The sequence below is a fragment of the Astatotilapia calliptera genome, chromosome 19 (assembly GCF_964374335.1).
Source record: "Astatotilapia calliptera chromosome 19, fAstCal68.1, whole genome shotgun sequence".
Lineage (NCBI taxonomy): Eukaryota > Metazoa > Chordata > Actinopteri > Cichliformes > Cichlidae > Astatotilapia > Astatotilapia calliptera.
Window position 1 is genome coordinate 7,136,123 of NC_137440.1, and position 19,912 is coordinate 7,156,034.

A 19,912-nucleotide genomic window follows, 5' to 3' on the forward strand; every position below is an offset into this window, starting at 1 on the left:
TTAAACTGGCTCAACCTTGAGAAAAAATTTCAGCCAAACTATCAGATAGACCGTTAAAAGAAAAAGAAAAAAAAAGTTCATCAGAAAGAGTTTGTCAGCCCTAATTCAGCCGGAGCAGCTCCTAAAAAAAAGACAGGAAATGTTCAGAAGTTCATCTCGGTGATCAGGACTTTACCAGGATCTCCATGATGTGGTCCAGGTCATTCAGGTCCACGAGACAAGACTGGAGGCTCCCGGTTGAGGAATGGCTGGAAGAACGTAATTTCACGTCCTCGTCCGGCCATAGCGACACGCTGACTGGCCACAGAGACCCTGTCGCCCAGGCCGACGGCAGATCTGAAGTCTCATACATCGATGTGTCAATGTCCTCAAAGATATCATCCAGGGCGAGGTCGCTGAGGTAGCCCATGGCATTTACTGCATCGCTGAAAGTACTGATGGCTGCAGCGGGCAGAGATTTCTGCTGGTCGGGGAAGTCAATTGCCTCCTGAGAGGGGAATTCGGGAGACAGTGGGGGAGACAGAGACAGGCTTTCCCCATCTCCTTCGGCACACCCAGGGCACGTAACAGGCACGTCCTCTCTGAAATCGTCCCTGAGTAGACAGGAGTCATCTGCATGAACGGCGCTGATGCTGAGACGTGAATCTGAGGTGCAGGTTCCCACGCCGTCACTCCGTATTTCCTCCTGAATCTGCCTGAGAGTATTGATGAGCAGCACGGAGCGGCGCAGGCTGAGCTCCATCCCCGCCTGATAACGCTGGAGCTTCTCCAAGCAGAGGCCGAGCACCCGCTGACGCTGCTGCAGGTGGCTCATGACCGATTTGGACGGGTCAATCAGAAGCCCGGCCTCGTCTTCCTGGCCATCCTTTCCACTCTGCTCCTTTTCCTCCGTAATAGTGGCTTCCGCGACCACCTCAGCCTCCAGCTCCTCCAAGCAGCTCCACTTCCGCTTCACACCTCGACCCAACATTGGCCTGCATCAGGGGATAAAGAGCCCATTTGTTAGGTTGCAATAAGGTACAACGTGTAATGAAGAGTTACATTTACATGGCAAAACACAACAAATAGTTCTGCAAAACTAAATTAGGTAGAGAGGCTAGTTTCCCAGGGCTTGAACTGACTGTTGGTCTTAAACATTTGTCTTTTTTAAAGTCACCAATCGGAGCATTTCCTCCTGTTGAAGTGAAAGAAAATGAGACACAAACCTTTGACAGCAGTTGCTGAGATGGTGTGTCTATTCTTTCTTTATTTTATTTTTTTAGGGCTTGGATCTCTGATCTGGCGGCATGGCAATAAACCTTGCATTCAATTTATGTAAGAGCACAAAGCAAGCGAGCATGCTTAGTTTCAGAGACACTGTCAGGCACAGAGCCTTTTCAAATCAGGAGAAAACACATAAAGCATAAAGCTGCAGATACTGAATATATTATGCACCTTTACATAGTCGATTTTTTTTTCTCCCCTGAGTTAAGACATTTGAAAGAGCGCATTTTACCAACTATGACTCACGGTTAGACACCCCAGCAGGCTTGACAGACTTTACTCATCCATACAGGGATGGGTAGCGCCATGGATCACTTTCTCTCTGATCCTTTTACAAAAGTAAAGAGGACACACGAAGCCCCATTTGGTGAGTTTGACCCTCGTCGGAGAGATTAAAGCTGCTTGGTCTAATTTAATATGTCGGTAGAAGCCTCAACAAAGTAAAATACGCGGATAATAAACATGTTAGCAAAAATCAGTCTTTTTAAATCGCTAACTACGATCATATGGTCACTCTACACTACTTATTTAGCTCAGGACCCCCGAGAACACCCCTTAACCCCGTGACGGTTCCCGTACTTCAGCGGGAACGTTAAGATCCAATTTGAACCAAGTTTAAAGGGCAAACTTGAGTTCAATTTAAGAGAATGACATGAAGACGACAGAAAAACCAACCTCACGTGCCCTTGGGAAGTGTCATGGGAGGTATGAATCCGTCGAGTCTTCGGCTGGTTTCGTTTCAGTGTCCCGTTCCTGAGCTGTAGACGGCCGAAGTGTGAGGAATGTACTGTCCGCTCGCAGCAGCTGGGGGAAGGCGGCGGAGCTGCGGAGGAGGGGGGAGGGGCACGGGAGCTCACCGGCGCACGGGATTGGTCCGTTCACCCGACGATCAAACCTCCGCCTCCGCCACTCACGGGGCAGCGAGTGTGCGGTCGTTTGTTCCGACAGCGATCTGGCGCTGCGTTTAAGAACACCTCGTAACAGTTGGAAATCATGTCGAAGCACACGAAATACACGTGAGCGGCGATAATGGCCTTTATGATCGGTGGAAAAAGAATTTATCAGGACATGGGCTTGTTTTGTCCAGTAAGCGGTAAATAATAAAAGCTGAGCATGTTTTTAAATATGAAACCACTGATAGAGCGTAACCACTGCTGTTATTGACCATGGTGGACTTAAGTATTAACCCTTTAAACTTGTTTGTCTTTTTCCGTTTGACGTATTTTTGGAACTTTAATTTTTTTTTTTCACGCATTAACTAGCTGCATAAATTTTCTGTTTAAGTACAGTTATATATATTGTCCAGTTTAAGTAGTGTTACTTTAGCTCGATTTTTCTTGCACTGACTTTATAGTTGTTGACATAAAGCAAGAAGTGACTTGTTGAGAAGTGTGTGACAAAGTGACCCTACTTCTCAGTTGATTTATTACCCCAGTAATCACTCAGAATGGGTTTACTGCTAGTCTTCAGTCCTCTTGAGTACAGCACAATGCATATAGCCCATGGCATTTAGTCAGGATATGGCAATGGCAAAGCTTATCTGTGGTACTGTGTTGTTTTTAATTAATTTTAATTCTAACTTTTATTTTACTTATTTGTTTATTTAGGTCACCTGAAAGGATTCTGTTCAGCATTTGGTTGCACTAACAGAAAATCCAAGAAGTCACCTTTTTTCTGTACCATCCATTATTTTTTCATATTGTCAAAACTACTTTTACTCCACGAGTCTAGTTACTTGCATTACCCAGGTTTTAGGTCCTGGTTTTAAGGCATACATTAATGTAATAGCAACTATTAAGTGAAAGTTTGATTCAAGGCTAAATTTAACTAACATACATGTGGTCTGTTTTTGTTTCTGCAACACGTGACCTACTTAATATTCAGTTTCAGATCCACCAGTCTCTCCTCTGGGCCGATTCTGGTTCCCAAAAACCAAGATGGTGACAAGCAAAATTCTACAGTAGAGCTTTGGAACAGCACTGTGTCTCTATAAAAGAAAAAAAGTGTCAATAATACTCAGACTAGATTATTGGCAAATCAGCAATATACCTGTTGCCTCTACTCAAAGTAACTTATGAGTACTTTCAGCATTAGTGTTGTGGCGTCCTACCGCATAATGTGAAGTAAGAGGACATTAAAGGTGCCAAACATTATGCTATTTTATGGACAATTCTTTCTCTTTTAGATGCCACAAATGTTCAGACATTGATTCATAAAGTTCTCCCATGAATTTACATCTAACAAAGAAGTGAACATTTCTTTTAACAACATTTAATCAACACAGTTTTACCAAACAGACACCAGTGCATCCGTGCTGGAAATATCTAGAAGCCCCAGGTTGCTTTATTGCGTACCTGAACGCAGCATTTTAAAGGGACAAGATGACTCAGAACGGAACGGGAAGGACATGACCAGAGAGACAGGAAAGGCAAATACCAAATAAGGAAGGTCTTATTCCACCTTATATCTCTTCCTTCTAAATCAGTCACGCTTGTTTCCTCATCTTGTTTCTTTCTTTCATTCTCATCAGCCCCATAGTTTTGTCTTTTTTTTAAAATTGAAATCGTACATTTGCGCGCTTAAAAGATATATTAGTAAAGAAGAAAAAGCAGCTATATAAAACAGAACCAAGATTTCATAGTATTTCATCTTTTACTCGAACACCGATGTACACTTTACTCTTTTAAGCTGAATGTGTAATCAACGGTTATCTAGATTAAGAGAGGAACCTGAAAGCAGCGTGGGAGGGGTGGACTAAAGCTCACTACTGCACACGTTTTTTAAAGGAAGTGTTGCCCTGTGACAGCAGAAGGCACATGTACTTTAAGCATGGTGCTGTGTATTTATAATAAAGGTCAGAGTAGCATCTTTCAGACCTGCTCTCTTAACATCACATGATGTTAACTTTATGAGAGCATTTCTGAAACAGCTCAGATTTTCTGCTTCACATTTATTTATTTTTTCCCCTCTTTTGCTGCTTTTTAAGACACTCGAGCCTCTTTCACCGATGACTGGATTTTTTCCCCTTAGGCTGCCTTTTTGCTGACTCACTGAGAGGCCATTAATCTTTAACTATAAGCTAACCAATTCCAGGCGACAGTCCAGCTTGCAAAGTAAGCTATAATTTTATGAAGAAATTGCTTTTGTCAGGATCAGACAAAACTTCCTTCAGATTTGTGAATATGCAGTTTTCTGAATATGAAAAAGCTCACGTTTTGAAAAGGACAAAATGTGGCTCGACTCTGAACAGGTTTGCTCCAAGTTGCGTTTCGAACACACAATGGTGCTGTTATGTTGAAACCACTGCAACTCTCTCCACATATCTAACGCAGGATCTCACGGTCCAATATCGTCATGTGACAGCACGTGAGAACAAAGGTCTCTCTGCGGCCAGACTGCAGCTGCAAAACATCTAATTCTATTTTAGTGTCATTAAAAAAAATCCTGTATTTGAGGGAACATATACAGACTCAACTGAAAACTCCTTCAAGGCGTCTTTTAGCAGGTCACACGTGGAAGAGCACTGAATGAATCATGCATGATTTGAGCATGATTTTGAGCACCTGTGGCGTGTGTTTTTGCACACACCACAGGTGCACCTCTAGATTTCGAAATGACCAAGAAGTGTGTATAGAGAAGTGTCATTAGGAAAGCTCTATATCAGTACAACTCCATTTAAATTTAAGCATTGATTTATAGCGTGTTTCCACTTTACTTGTTAACAGGTAAATACGGATAGATTAACTAAACAGCTGTTAACTGCAACACAGGTCAACAGCACCTCAAAGTGTGGTCTTCAGAATTCTTGCGAAACAATGATGAATCAGCACCTGTCTCAGTTCAGCAAAAACTAAACCTTTACAGGTAGTTCTTGCAGGATAGTTTCATTAGACTGTTAGTTTTAACCAGCTGTTCCTAATAAACTGAAAACTTTTACAGTTTCTGTATGTGCCAGCGCTGATATAGTGAAAACCAACTTCTGATTGGCTGCCCCTTCAATTCTCACCCCAAGAATACACGGATATAAAATACTCAAGAAATGCTTACCATTCCACCAGACACGCCCCAGAGCTTTTTGTTTGTTTGTTTTAAGCTGTAACCATGTGGACCTGCACAGAACAGATGAGAAGGGCAGGGATAGTATAGAGAATCCAGCCAGCCTTCAAAATAAAAGACCCCATAGAACTTAAATGCTCAGCTTCTGAAAAGCTACCCTTGTGATTTGGAGATATGCCAAGACCAGCAGCTTCGTTAGCTACAACTCTTCAGCTCCTTAATAATTTAAATATCTCATCAGCCAATCACGTTGCAACAGTTTAGGCATGTAGACGTTGTCAAGACGAGCTGCTGAACTTCAACTGAACATCCGGATGGAGATAAAAGGTGATTTAAATTACTATGAACATGTATTTATGGTTTAAATGACCCTGAATCCTCCAATAGTTATGCTGCAATATGCATAGACTGCTGGGGGATTCCCATGATGCATTGAGTATTTCTTCTTCAGTCACCTTTATCACTCACTATGTGTTAGTAGACCTCTGCATTGAATCATACTTATTATTAAACTCTGGCTCTCTTCCACAGCATGTCTTTTAGCCTGTCTTCCTTTTCTCTCCCCTGTCACATGCCCCGCCCCTCCCTGAGCCTGGTCCTGTCAGGCGGTTTCTTCCTGTAAAAGGGAGTTTTTCCTTCCCACTGTTGCCAAAGTGCTTGTTCATAGGAGGTCATATGATTGTTGGGTTTATCGCTGTATGTATTATTGTAGGGTCTACCTTAAAATATAAAGCGCCTTGAGGCAACTGTTGTTGTGATTTGGCGCTGTATAAATAAAATAGAATTGAACTGCTTTGAATGTATTTACAGAGAATAGTCCGATAAGGAAAAAATATCCAGCGAGCATTAGTTCTCTGGGTGGAAATGGATTGGAAAAAGGCTGGTGGTTTAGCCCAGTTTGGGCATTTTAATACCAACTTGGCGTAGTCTAAACACCACAGCTTACCTGAGTGTGGTTGCTGTCCATGGCCGTCTCTTAACGACCACATCTAGTTTCTTCCAACTGGATAACTCACCGTGTCATGGAGCGGAGGTGAGTGGGGCCTCAGTGCTTACACAGTTTTAAGCCGAAGATATTAAAAAGATGTCCACTCTCAGTAACATCACGCAGAGCCAAGACTGGGGAAAAAAATGAGTATGATGCTGTCTGGAGCCTAGGCTTTTCACTCACAGGAATTACTTATTTACATATGCTTTCATTATTCAAAACTTAATATGCATCCTTTACAGTGGCGCTCATATAACAGAAACAGAGAAGCACAAGTCTTCTTTCAGATCCATTTAAAAACCATGACAAATAGTTAACCCTTTAAGACCTACCATAGAACCAAGTCCGCCAGAGCTTATTTTATATTTTTACTTGCTGTAGTGCCATTTTTGGAAGCATTTCAAGTTGCTATACATCAATACAACCATTATAGCCCAAATTTTAATAATGTGTATGCATTAAGTCCACAGTAACTACATAAATTGCAAAAAAAGTGCAATAAACTACAAAAAAAATTGAAAATCGTTTTTTTACATATACTTCTACTTGGAGAAATTTAAGAGGTTTATCCCTCAAAACTTTAAATACAAAAAAGTTGCAAAAAATGTAGGAAGTGTTACAAACAGCTGATCAGATCGGCAAAGCGTGTTTCTGGAATATTGTGTTTTTGTTCCTGCAAGCGCTTTTTATGCAATTTTTGCAAAGCTATATGTGGAAGGAAATCGTGACCTAGGACAAGCTGATGGCATAAGATGTAAGTACAACTCCTCCGGTTTCATATGCAAAACAAATTATTGCGCTAGCTTACGCGGTTCCGGTTCTACGGGGATTTAAAAATAGTTACGCAAAACGGAGCGTGCCCGCTCCGACCGGCTTTAAAGAGTTAAACAGTAACATGTCCTGTTGTAAAATAAGGGAAACAAGCACACACAATCAATAGTTGCACCTTTTATTATAAAAAATATTTACAAAGATGCTACAATGTTTTTGTCTTAATATAAAAAAATGCATACATTTTACAACGATAATTAGTCTTTGAAGTTCTAGCTCCCATTCAGACCAGAGTGACATCCTTCAGGAGTGTTGTGGTAAGGTATTAAGCGTGTCGTAATACTGTATTTTAGTCAATACATTTTATTTGCCTGAGTTAATCTCTTCATCACGATAAGGAACAATTTTGAAGAATGCATTTGATTTTCCACATATTTAGGAGAAAGGCAACTGTTTGCATAAAGGAATTAAAGGACATTTGATTTGTATACAGTCATTTTGAAACACATATGACAGAGCTGCATAGTAATTTGAATAGTAACCCGGTTGTTGTTATTACTAATAGTCCTTAAAAAGAAAACTTAGGAATAAATAGGTACTGCATTGGAAACGAAGGGCACAATTTGGATAAATACAATTTCATCGGGCCTCATGGTTGAATTGATAGGTCAACATGGCATGTCTGTACCTTGATAAAATAAATACAATAAATAAAACAACAATAAATTAGATGGGTTAAACACACAGAATTCTTCACTTGGAATAACAAATGAGAGAAAGAAATATGGCTTCTCGATGCAGTTATCACCCCGGGGTTTCTCCAAAATGCGTGAGGAAAAAGCTGCTTATTACTGATATTGGATCCATAATGACAGCAGAGCAGGAAAATTACTTCATTTGTCTCCTGGCTACTGTAAACTTACCAGAAATGACAACTCTTGCTCCTTGTTTGTTGACTGGCAGCAATTTTCCTGCTCTGCGTAAAGCTTTTAAGAAAATGAAAGAACAGCGCCTATAAAGTGAGACGATGCCAGTCCTGACACCTGTTACAGTCGACTATACCAAACCATGGGAAGACACCGTCTTGAGACTGGCTATTAAAATCTTAAAAACCGCTTGGGAGGGAAAAATAATAATATCAAATGATGCCTGCAAAATCCCCCAGCTGTATAATGCAAAAAATATATTTCTATATACACATACGTACATATACATAAATTCCATTCATAATTGCTCAAATCTCTAGGAAAATATGCATTGATTTATAGATTTGGATTTACAATTTGTTCTGGTTTTTGATGCATGTAGTGTGAGGAATTGTTTCTCAGTCCATGTAACAATAAATAGAACTGATGAAATGGCAGAGAATACGGCCAGAAGGAGCTAGCATGACAGAGTGAATGACGGACATAAACACCTAAATAAGAATGCATCATGGTAGTTATAAGGTAATTATCTTTGCCTTCTCACAGATATTGTTGAGTTTTGGATTTCAGAACCAAAGTGGGAAACTAACTGCTTTGCCAACTCACCAGCATAGCTTTTAAATCCCCAGATTTGTTAATTTTACCATCACAATTGTAACTGCCAATTACATTTTATTTTTTATACAAAAAGTCACAACAGCAGATGTTAACCTGCCCAAGTGGCTGTTACAGGAGACTAACTACATCTCTAATACCCCCATCCTCAAATCTACTTGGCTTGCTGTTAATTTCCCATCTTGATCCAAAACATCCAACAATCTCTATGTGTAACAATACCACATACAGAACACACACGTGTACTGTGCATAGTCTGGAAAGAGTCTGTGGCATCAGTACAGACCAGAGGAATGTTCAGAGTTTCAGGATCCCACTATGATCTCCATGATGTGGTCCAGTTCGTTCAGGTCTGACCTGCAGCTTGAGCTGGAGCTCAGGGCCGTGGGCCCATGAGAGGACAGGCTATCGAGCAGATCGTAAGGCCCCATTTTCGGGGCGCTCTGCATGCCTGTCAGCACCGTATCGAGGTCATAGTAAGACGGGTCCACGTCTGAAAACAGTTCCTCGAGCGCAGGGTCAGGGGGCGGCGCTGGGTGCTTGATCTCAAAAGTCCCAAAAACCTGCTCCCCTGTCCTGGAGTCTGCACTTAGGTGGTCCCCGTCTCCCTCCTCTCCCTCTGATACGCACTCCTCGCTGTCCTCCTCTTCTTCTTCCTCCTCGCACTCACCGTCTTCCTCTTCCTCCTCCCAGCAGGGCCCCATGCCAAAGGGACCTGCGAGGTAAGAAGCCGAGGACAGCTGAGGGGAGACGGGTGACAAAGTAGACATGGTGACATCCGTCTCCACATCTCCCTCCATGACCACCTCTTCAGAGTGGTAGCCTTCCTCCACACCGACCACTGCGTAAGGCTTTGGGCTCTGCCCTGCCTGGGCTGCTGGATCAGTCTGTCGGCACAGCACTTCAGTGGCCACCAGGCGGTCGGTGGGACACTGGGCGGCTGCGAGGGCCTGCGTCATTATCTGCCAGGTGCCATCCTGGGTCATTTCCTCCTGGATCTGCCGCACTGTGTTAGCAATTAGAACTGAACGGCAAAGGTTTGGCTCTACCAGCATATGACAAAGTTGCAGCTTGATGAGCGACATGTCAAGCAGCGACTGCCGCTGCAGACTGTACGACGAAGACAGCATCCGAGCTGCCGCCGAAGGAGCTGCGGGGCCCTGGTCGCCACTGGAGACGGCCTCCTCCCCAGAGTCTGAGAACTTGCGCTTGGTGCCCTTCGGGAACATGTTGTCTCTCTTTTGTGAAGGCGAGGAGACAAAAAAGAAAAAAATCAGTGAGAAACACAATGGCACCACTTGCTTAAATATTAAGAAATGTGCCACACAGACAAACACAAAATGTGTACTGCTGTCAATGTCACTAGCTAAAATAGTTAAAAAGATTAAGTGCCATGTAATTAATTATGTAAATGTGTGATGTCATGAGGCTATGTGGTGTAACATTTGTGTGGACATGAGGGAGCTAGGGCTACAATCTGCTGAACTGCAGCTGTGACTTTACAAATAAACTACAGGCTTACTCTACAGTAAACAAATAATTGTTGTAGTTTTTTTCTTAAAGTTTGCTATACCTTTCCTGTTGAGAGGCACAGGCAATAGCAATGCAGCTTGGTCCCGGCTGCAACGCTTCAAGTACTTTTGTACGAGCGACAAGCAGCTTTTGTTCAGCACCATTTCTGCCCATTTTAGGCCAGTCTGAGGCAAGACTCCTGCTGGGCGGAACAACCACACTTTTAACAGACCACTGAGCCACCGAAAATAGCATGGTTACCGACTAAATGCGGACACTGCATCAAAGTAAGCACAGACTACAGAGACCTCTGTCAGAAAACAAAAACAGCACTCAAGTTAATTAGTGCATTTATTTTCTTTCCCCCACTGCCACCTGTGATCAAGAAAATCAAAAAGATATCCTAATCAATAAGGGTGCTTTCAAGGGGGTAAAAGTGACAAGGATATGGAAAGTAACAGCATTTACAATTCACAGTACAATGTACCACCATGAGCCACTAATATTTACAAGGGATATCAGGTTTCCAGGTCTACGCACGCGACGCTTCAAAAACTAGCAGAACAAGATTTTCACTTTCTCTTCACTGAGGAGGGGAAGAAAAGCACAGTCAACTTCCTCATTAAATACCACTTCAACACACACATGTCTTACAGGAACAAAACAATACTCCCGCTAATGTTAAAGGCCCCTCTGACTCCCAAAAATAAATGGGATGCAAGTGAATAGGAGACTGAGCTCCAAACAGCAGCCTGTGGCATTTAATTTTCCATCAGACAGAAAAACAGTATGCGCAGTGTCCGGCTGTCTCCTCTGTGTTAAACCTGTGGGCAGGGCATTTGGGTCAATGATTCCAGTTGCTTCAAATTTCTATTTGTGATATACATTTTTTTTTTAAAAGGGAAAAAAAGAAAACACAAAATTTTAAAAATCAGTACAATGAAAAACAACACTGATTCATGTTTAGCGTTAGGATTCACAGGGCACAATTCACAGAGAGGGTTGGATCACTTTACAGAAATTTCCTGTTTTTCAGGAACTAGGAATCAAAAAGAAACTACCATGCCCAAGACACTGCTGTTACTGTCATAAATCATCTCTACACCAAATTATCATTTTTATTTTAGGATGCCAGGCCAAACTAAGGCCCATAATCTGTGCAAATTACATATTTTAACATTGACACAGTGTGTAGTCAGGGGTGTTGTGCAATAGCATACTGACAAAAACTAGTAAAAAAACAACCTTGTGAGTTCACATTTAATAGAAAAGTATACATCTAAATTGCTGATCAATCAGATCACCACATTTTCAAAAAGTTACAATCCATGCCAAAAGGAAAAAATAAAGAGAAGTGGCTCGTAAGTACAATTAAAGGCTTGGGAGCCTGGAGGTCTTTGAGTCCTCGTAATCATAGAATAACATTTCCTGACAGTGGACAGAATAAAGGGGGGAAAAGGTAATTTATGAAGATACCCGGAGATCTAAAATGAAAAGGGTGAGAAAACGATTACGGACGTATGTTGTCTTCTTATGTGGTGCAATAATACTGGCCCCTGTTAAATAAGAGACACTAGAGAGAACTACCTCCTTAAAGAAAAAAAAAAAAGTAGAAAAATAAAAGGAAAAAAAAAGACATTAAATAGAAACAGGAAGAACTACAACCTGAGAGACGGATCACTGCACACAGAAGAGAAAACAGTTTTGGACATGACAACTTTTTTTTTTTTTAACATTTATACTGATAATTGTTTTCGAACACCCTATAGTTTAGCATTTTTAAAGCTTAAGGATTCTACTCTGAAATTAGAATTACATTCCTGAAAACAATAAGAAAAACAGCCATTCATATATAGGTCATATATAAAATAAGACTGAAAGCGAGTTATGTCCTAACCAGTCTGATCAGTCATCTGTAGCAGGCAACATACACAGTGCGTTGTGTTTTTCCACTGTGGGACATGTAAACAACTACAATCTCATACAATCAATTCCCTAAATGTTCTTACATTTTAACCACTTAAAACACTTTGAATCAAGATAATATTGACAGATAACCTAACATGAGCACTAAATAACAACCAAACTCCTGATAATAACATCTCGATCTGCAAGTGAACATTTTTAAAAAAGATTTACTTACTTTACCAATAAGAATGTATTGATTTTAAAACCCAAAGTGATCTGCTACAGACGCTTAATTTTAATGACTGATATCGAGCTCATACTCAGTTAAATAGTATTTATTTACACCTGCACATTAATGTTGATGTATTAAACTTAGTCGCACATTTTTTAACACGATTTCACAAAAATGCTGACATATGTGGTGTTCAAAAACTTCTCACATATCAGGAAATAAGTGCGGGGGGGGGGGAGACAATCACCTCGTGTAAATCAGTACTTTATTCTGATGCTGACATTACAGTTGTATTTACGTCAGACAGACAGTGTCACTAAACTGGATTTAAAACAGTTTAAATACATTCACTAAACTAAGTGTTTTCTACTTTGCTAGGAAGCAGAAGCCAAACAAAATTCAGCCCCGTTTTACGTCAATGGTTCTTAGCATGGCCCATCCCCCACCACTTTCACAGCCTGCCGTACTAAATGAATAAACACATTTTTAAAAAGCACTGCTTACATTTTTCCCACTTCCCCCTCAAATACATAGTGCTACCACTGCCAGTCGCCAAATTAAAACCGCTAGAATAGCTGTAAAAAGCGACGGAGAGCTTCTGGCCGTGACTACCGCATGCTTTTGTCTTTTCAGCATCAGAGCTACCGAGCGACAATGAGGCCATTTTGCGCTAGTAGCTAACAGTTAGCCGGCCGGCTATGCTACAGACGGAATTTACACTTCTGGGTTGCCGCTAGCTAGCATAAAATGTTCCGTGAAAAAAAAAAAATGCCTCCAAGGAGGCACAAAACCCTCGGCATTCGTTTGGAAACTTCCTCTTACATAAAACGAATGCTAGCGAACGTAAAGCTAATTAGCTAAAAGCGCCCACCCACCCACAGTCCGCGGTCCTTCCTCCTTTCTAGCCAAAAACAAGAGTTTTCGCCACGGCGGGGCTGTTAAGTTCCCCAAAAACAACACACGGTCACCCGGGTGGCTGGTTAAAAACACTATCGTCGGGTGCTTCAGTAGCCGTACTCACCTCGTGTTTGTGTTAATTTAAATCCCGTCTCGGTCATAGGATCGACAGCAGAGAAAGCGGAGATCAGGTTCAGATGAGATCATTCATGCCACGGCTTCAAAAACTGAACTACCTCTGTCCTGCTGCTGCTGCGGAGCGGACGACAGGAGGGGAAGGAAGGGAGGGGGAGGGGAGCCGACAAAAGCCAGCCATATGCCTGGGATTCCTCTCTAATGATTTCTCCCTGCTTTTCTCTCCTACTAATGCTTCAACAAACAAGCCAAAGCCCGATGCTGGCTTCAAGAACAAGATGTAGAAGATCTGATGATGTTCTGGTTACTCTTTGTGTATTGACGCTGCGTTTACCGCTGGCCTTTTTAACAAGAAAAACAATCTGTGGTGAGGGGAATTATACCCAGTCATGGAAAGTGACTAAGAAACACGAATTTACTCCGATACGTGCCTAGTAACTAGTATGTATGAGGTTATCGCGACATTTAGGTGTTATGCCTTTTGTTTATAGCGAATTATTTTACTTCTGATTTCACTGTCTTTAACTGACAGTTGCAACTACCAGTTTACTGAAACATATAAAAGGCTGGCTGGCGACAAACCTTTTGGCTTTTATTGTGCAGGAAGTTAGAAATCATATATGATCTTAAGTTGTTTAACTGAATTAGTTTAATACTTTAAGAGGTAAAATGACAAAATACTTATTCAAACAAACATAAATTAGAACGAAATCCCTACAAGAGAATGCAATATTGTTTAGCAAAACATCATTTTTCTGTGTTTGTACTTTGTTAATTATCTTATAACCTTTTTACTCACTGTATGAATTATGAGCACTTACACTGTGGATTCAACCTCCAGTAATACTACAGTTCTACACTGACACAAATATCAAAACGCAACCCAGTTTATTAATAAATAATAAAAATAGAAAATGCTTAATAGAAAATTGTAACAAGAAACCGATTATTCTATTTATATAATATTAAAAAATAGTCTTTAACCACTCCTAATTTCTTTATATTTTGTTAGGGAAATGGGAAATAGGTGACATGAGTTATTGAAAATTGTGCAAATACAAATATAGCTCATACAACAAAAACTGAATGTGCACAATCCTAATAAACTTAGAAGTCAATATTTGGTAAGACCACTTTTATTCTTCAGCACAGCCTAAAATCTCTTAGGCAAACTTTCTTGTGATTTCATTAAGTAGGAATGGGAATAATCAGGAATAGTTCTCCAGGCTTCTTCAAGGACACTCAAAGCTCTTCTTTGGCTGCCTGTCGTTCTGTTTCCTGTAAAGATGATCCCACACTGCTTCAACAATGTTGAGGTCCAGGCTCTGGGAAGGCCAATCCAGCACTGATAGTGTTCCACAGTGCGTTGCCACCGATTTTCAATTATTCTGTAAATTGTCATACCCTCATAGCCCTTTCTTCCTGTTTCCTTCCTTAAGAATGGCTTCATGATTGTCACCCTACCATTGAGACCGTTTCTGATGAGGCTTTGGCAAACTTTAGATGGATCAAGTAAAGTGCCAGATATGTTTCTCAGGTCCTTTGTCATGTCTTTGCTGATTTTTTCCCATTTCTTTCAATCTGACACTTCTTTTTTTGTTTTCATATTCCACTTGTCTAGTTTCCTCAAATATTTTAATGTCACTTCTTTGATATGCCACCTTTTTAGCTAAAACTGCTTTTTTAATGCCTGTGATACTGTATGATACTATGGCATTTTACACTTAAAGCTGCAATGTAAAATTGGTTATGTGTATAGAAAACAGTGGCTGAGCCCATCAGTTAGATGGGTTTATATGTTTGAATTGTCGGTTTTCTTGTCAAATAATAAGTCAGGTGTTAAGCACCTTAACAAGGAATAAAACATTCTTCTGAAAGTAGTCAGGAACAAGGAGCGGACTGAAAATGAAAGAAGAATTTGCTTCAGAAAGTCAGAAGAACTATTGCTCAAGACCAGTTTATGAAAATAACAAGAATGTCTGGCTTCTTGGAAGTGAAATGAGGGGTGACTCAATACTGTTGCACAGTACTGTATTTATTTATTTATTTTTAAATGAAATAATTCTTCTTTTTTAATTTGATGCCACTGAAAACTAAAGGCACCTGGTGGAACATCTCTCTATACTAATTAGGTTTGTTGGCAGCGGGTCAGTAACATGACTGGGTTTAAAAACACTGCCACACATGCAGACTGAGCCTCTGGTAGTTGTGGTCAGAACTAACACACCACATTTTGGGTAATAGTGCGTGGATCTTACCCAGTGAGGTGTAAACATGGTTTATACATGTTATGTCTGTTGAGACCGCAATAATAAAATCATTTTGCTCAACCCCGAACAGTTACTCTGCTTTATTTTGAATGGCACTGGTCCATTATGAGTCAAATTTGAATAAAGCCTTTGAATAAAGTTCAAATGGTGTCAACTGATTTAGATAGTAAAATAACAGAAACCATAGTTTTACACTTAATACATGGCAAAAAAGGTATATACTTGTTGAGTCACTGCATGCTCTGTTTTCAACAAGTCAAACAAACAAAATCCATCTAAGCTTTTTCCTTTTGGTGGTGAGGGGCACAAAAGGACTTGCTTTTGCTTATGCTCGTATTTTCTTAAAATGGTAAAGAAATCATTCTGGTGGGGTAACAAGAAGTCAGCTGGTTTCAGTAGCTGATCGAACCGCTTTTAATCCTTTGTAGTTGGGTCTAATTTAACTCAGTGCAACATTTTTTCTTATTTTCACCTTTTCTGTCTTGTTTATGCGGACAGACACTTAAAAGAAATGTCTTTGGTAATATATTGTATTGATAACCTTTGGAAATATTTCCATTCACGGGAAATTGTAATGCAATGACAGACAGATGCAAAGAACACTAAGTTTTATACTTTCCCTGTGTACTAAAGAAATCAGAGATCTGATTACAAACTGCGACAGACTGGCGACCTGTCCAGGGTGTACCCCGCCTCTCGCCCTATGACAGCTGGGATAGGCTCCAGCACCCCCTGCGACCCTGAAAAGGATAAGCGGAAGCGAATGGATGGATGATTACAAATCCATAATAAGTCCAGAAAAAGACAATAAAGTCAAGTTCAAATATGATCACATGTGATTTTCCATCTCACTAGAGATCACTTTGATAAGAACACTGCATGAACAGTATTTTAGAATTGTGTATTTTGCTCATTGATGGTTGTTTTTTAAGCTTCTAAACTGCAGGTTTAATAAGTAGTTAAACTGCACTTTGTTTATATCTTCCCAAATCAGTAGCAGCCACATTTGGAGGCTTTTCATTAGTGTTTTTTAAGACCCTTTAATTCTGATTGGTGTAATTACCAGTAATTATCATCGCTAATGATGCTTATTACCTCTGCCTCTGGATGTTTTCATTTGCAGCAATGGTAATTAGCTTACAGTGGGGCAAAAAAGTATTTAGTCAGCCACCGATTGTGCAAGTTCCCCCACTTAAAATGATGACAGAGGTCAGTAATTTGCACCAGAGGTACACTTCAACTGTGAGAGACAGAATGTGAAAAAAAAATCCATGAATTCACATGGTAGGATTTGTAAAGAATTTATTCGTAAATTAGGGTGGAAAATAAGTATTTGGTCACCTCAAACAAGGAAAATCTCTGGCTCTCACAGACCTGTAACGTCTTCTGTAAGAAGCTTTTCTGTCCCCCACTCGTTACCTGTATGAATGGCACCTGTTTGAACTCATCATCTGTATAAAAGACACCTGTCCACAGCCTCAAACAGTCAGACTCCAAACTCCGCCATGGCCAAGACCAAAGAGCTTTCGAAGGACACCAGGAAAAGTATTGTAGACCTGCACCAGACTGGGAAGAGTGAATCTACAATAGGCAAGCAGCTTGGTGTGAAAAAATCAACTGTGGGAGCAATCATCAGAAAATGGAAGACATACAAGACCACTGATAATCTCCCTCGATCTGGGGCTCCACGCAAGATCTCATCCCGTGGGGTCAAAATGATCATGAGAACGGTGAGCAAAGATCCCAGAACCACACGGGGGGACCTGGTGAATGACCTGCAGAGAGCTGGGACCAAAGTAACAAAGGTCACCATCAGTAACACACTACAACGGCAGGGAATCAAATCCCGCAGTGCCAGACGTGTTCCGCTGCTGAAGCCAGTGCATGTCCAGGCCCGTCTGAAGTTTGCCAGAGAGCACATGGATGATACAGCAGAGGATTGGGAGAATGTCATGTGGTCAGATGAAACCAAAGTAGAACTTTGTGGTATAAACTCAACTCGTCGTGTTTGGAGGAAGAAGAATACTGAGTTGCATCCCAAGAACACCATACCTACTGTGAAGCATGGGGGTGGAAACATCATGCTATGGGGCTGTTTTTCTGCCAAGGGGACAGGACGACTGATCCGTGTTAAGGACAGAATGAATGGGGCCATGTATCGTGAGATTTTGAGCCAAAACCTCCTTCCATCAGTGAGAACTTTGAAGATGAAACGAGGCTGGGTCTTCCAACATGACAATGATCCAAAACACACCGCCCGGGCAACAAAGGAGTGGCTCCGTAAGAAGCATTTGAAAGTCCTGGAGTGGCCTAGCCAGTCTCCAGACCTCAACCCCATAGAAAATCTGTGGCGGGAGTTGAAAGTCCGTGTTGCTCGGCGACAGCCCCAAAACATCACTGCTCTCGAGAAGATCTGCATGGAGGAATGGGCCAAAATACCAGCTACTGTGTGTGCAAACCTGGTAAAGACCTATAGTAGACGTTTGACCTCTGTTATTGCCAACAAAGGTTATGTTACAAAGTATTGAGTTGTATTTTTGTTATTGACCAAATACTTATTTTCCACCCTGATTTACGAATAAATTCTTTACAAATCCTACCATGTGGATTCATGGATTTTTTTTTCACATTCTGTCTCTCACAGTTGAAGTGTACCTCTGGTGCAAATTACTGACCTCTGTCATCATTTTAGGTGGGGGAACTTGCACAATCGGTGGCTGACTAAATACTTTTTTGCCCCACTGTATCTACATCCCTGTTACCAGTACCTAGACAGACTTTTAAATCCTCGAGCCTCCAACATCTAGCTACTGATCTGTAACCTTTTTGGAACAATTATTAGACTTGACACAAAAAACAGAAGGTGGGGCTACTTTTTGGATAAGACAGATAATAAGAGTTAATTTAACTTATTAGAGGATATAACTTATTATTAAGTTACATACCAAACGCCAACTTTAGCAAGGTACACCTTGCTAGTCCCAGGTTAGCCCCCTTTTGCTATAAAAACTGTTTTAATTCTTCGTGGCACTAATCCAAAATGGTGCTGGAAAATTTCCTCTGAGATATTGGTGCATATTGAAGTGACAGTATCACACAGTTGCTGTTCATTTATCGGCTGCGTGTCACCACAACCACCTCTCAGAGGTGCCCTATTATCACAATTTTTGGAAGAATATTATTAACCAAAATGGATAGTTTATCTAGATTTATATATCCAGCTTACTCTTTATCAATATCAAATAAAGTTATTAAAACAATTAATAGCTTGAATTTTAATTTTATTTGGAGGAATAAGTGCCATTATATATCTAAAGATGATTTGGTTAAACCATACACTGAAGGTGGTGGAAACACAATTGACTTTGATATAATGAATGGTGTTTTGAAACTTATATGGTTAAAATCCTTCCTAAATAATCCACACTCCATTTGGTTTTTTATACCAAGTAAGGTCTTTAACACACTGGGGGGTATCGATTTTCTCCTAAAGTGTGACTTTGAAATTACTAAGCTACCTGTTAAACTCTCTGAATTCCATAAACAGGTCCTTCTTTATTGGAAAATGTTATTTAAACATGATTTCACTCCACATAATAGCCCAATTTGGAACAATTGATATATACTGACAAATAGAAAATCTATTTTTATTCAAGATTGGTTATCAAAAGGTGTTTGGGCAATTGCCCATTTTGTAGATGAGGAAGGACATGTTCTAGGACATCAAGATTTTTGCCAAAAAATTTATATCCAATGTTCTAAAAGTAAATTTAATCGGGTTATAAAATCCATTCCATTGTCACTTAAAAACATAGTTGTAAATTATATAATATATTCTGACATCTCCCCCAAGTTAAGGCAATTATATATAGATGGTTTTCAGTTTTGTGATGTTAAATGCAATAATAAGTTTCTAAGATCTTCATTAAGGAGTCTTTATTCTCCAAATTTACTTAGATGTAATTACATATTAAAAGATTTCCAAAGGGAAGAAATTGAAAGAATAAGAACTGATTACATCACCTTCCCTATCCCTCCTAAAGGGAAAGAAGTCCAATTTAAAATTTTGAATAAAATTTACCTGACAAATAGACTCCTTGGTGATAGATTCAAAATAGAAACTGGTAATTGTGTATTTTGTAAAACAGAAGAGGAGGATTTGGACCATCTATTCTTTTTATGCAATTTTATAAAAATATTTTGGTTGGATTTTCATACCTGGCTTTATTCCAGTGGGATTCAAATTACCCCATTTACCTTAAATATGATAATGTTTAGAGTGTTTTTGAAAGAAAAGAAAGCTAATTATGGTGTTAATGTGTTATTAATCTTGTGCAAA

At 40.3% G+C, this 19,912-nt stretch overlaps 2 protein-coding genes across 7 annotated transcripts in view; both read right to left on the reverse strand.

Moving 5' to 3' along the window:
- LOC113012418 (cell division cycle-associated protein 4-like) overlaps positions 1-5,449 on the reverse strand; it is an 8,199-nt gene extending 2,750 nt beyond the window's left edge. Inside the window, exons 1-3 of one of the 3 annotated variants that reach the window (XM_026152623.2) lie at positions 5,311-5,439; positions 3,137-3,250; positions 1-974 (exon numbers count right to left, since the gene is read on the reverse strand). The exon at positions 1-974 is cut by the window's left edge and continues 2,750 nt beyond it. In XM_026152623.2, the coding sequence (XP_026008408.1) occupies positions 164-970 (807 nt within the window). In that variant the 5' untranslated portion in view covers positions 971-974; positions 3,137-3,250; positions 5,311-5,439 and the 3' untranslated portion in view covers positions 1-163. Of the gene's footprint in view, positions 975-1,938; positions 2,128-3,136; positions 3,251-5,310 lie in introns of those variants that run through there. The other 2 variants (XM_026152625.2, XM_026152622.2) reach the window with 2 other exon arrangements.
- A 1,793-nt stretch (positions 5,450-7,242) lies between these two features.
- Positions 7,243-13,474, reverse strand: cdca4 (cell division cycle associated 4). 4 transcript variants are annotated; one of them, XM_026152450.2, is made up of 3 exons: positions 13,293-13,474; positions 10,193-10,330; positions 7,243-9,857 (listed from the first exon to the last, which is right to left on the reverse strand). In XM_026152450.2, exon 3 carries the CDS (start codon positions 9,846-9,848, stop codon positions 8,925-8,927), a length of 924 nt encoding a protein of 307 aa, XP_026008235.1. In that variant the 5' UTR covers positions 9,849-9,857; positions 10,193-10,330; positions 13,293-13,474; the 3' UTR covers positions 7,243-8,924. The 4 variants fall into 4 exon arrangements, with proteins under 4 accessions (XP_026008235.1, XP_080150066.1, XP_026008234.1 ...); XM_080293940.1 differs by having other exon boundaries at positions 10,193-10,333; XM_026152449.2 differs by lacking the exon at positions 10,193-10,330 and having other exon boundaries at positions 13,293-13,471.
- Positions 13,475-19,912: the final 6,438 nt, after the last annotated feature.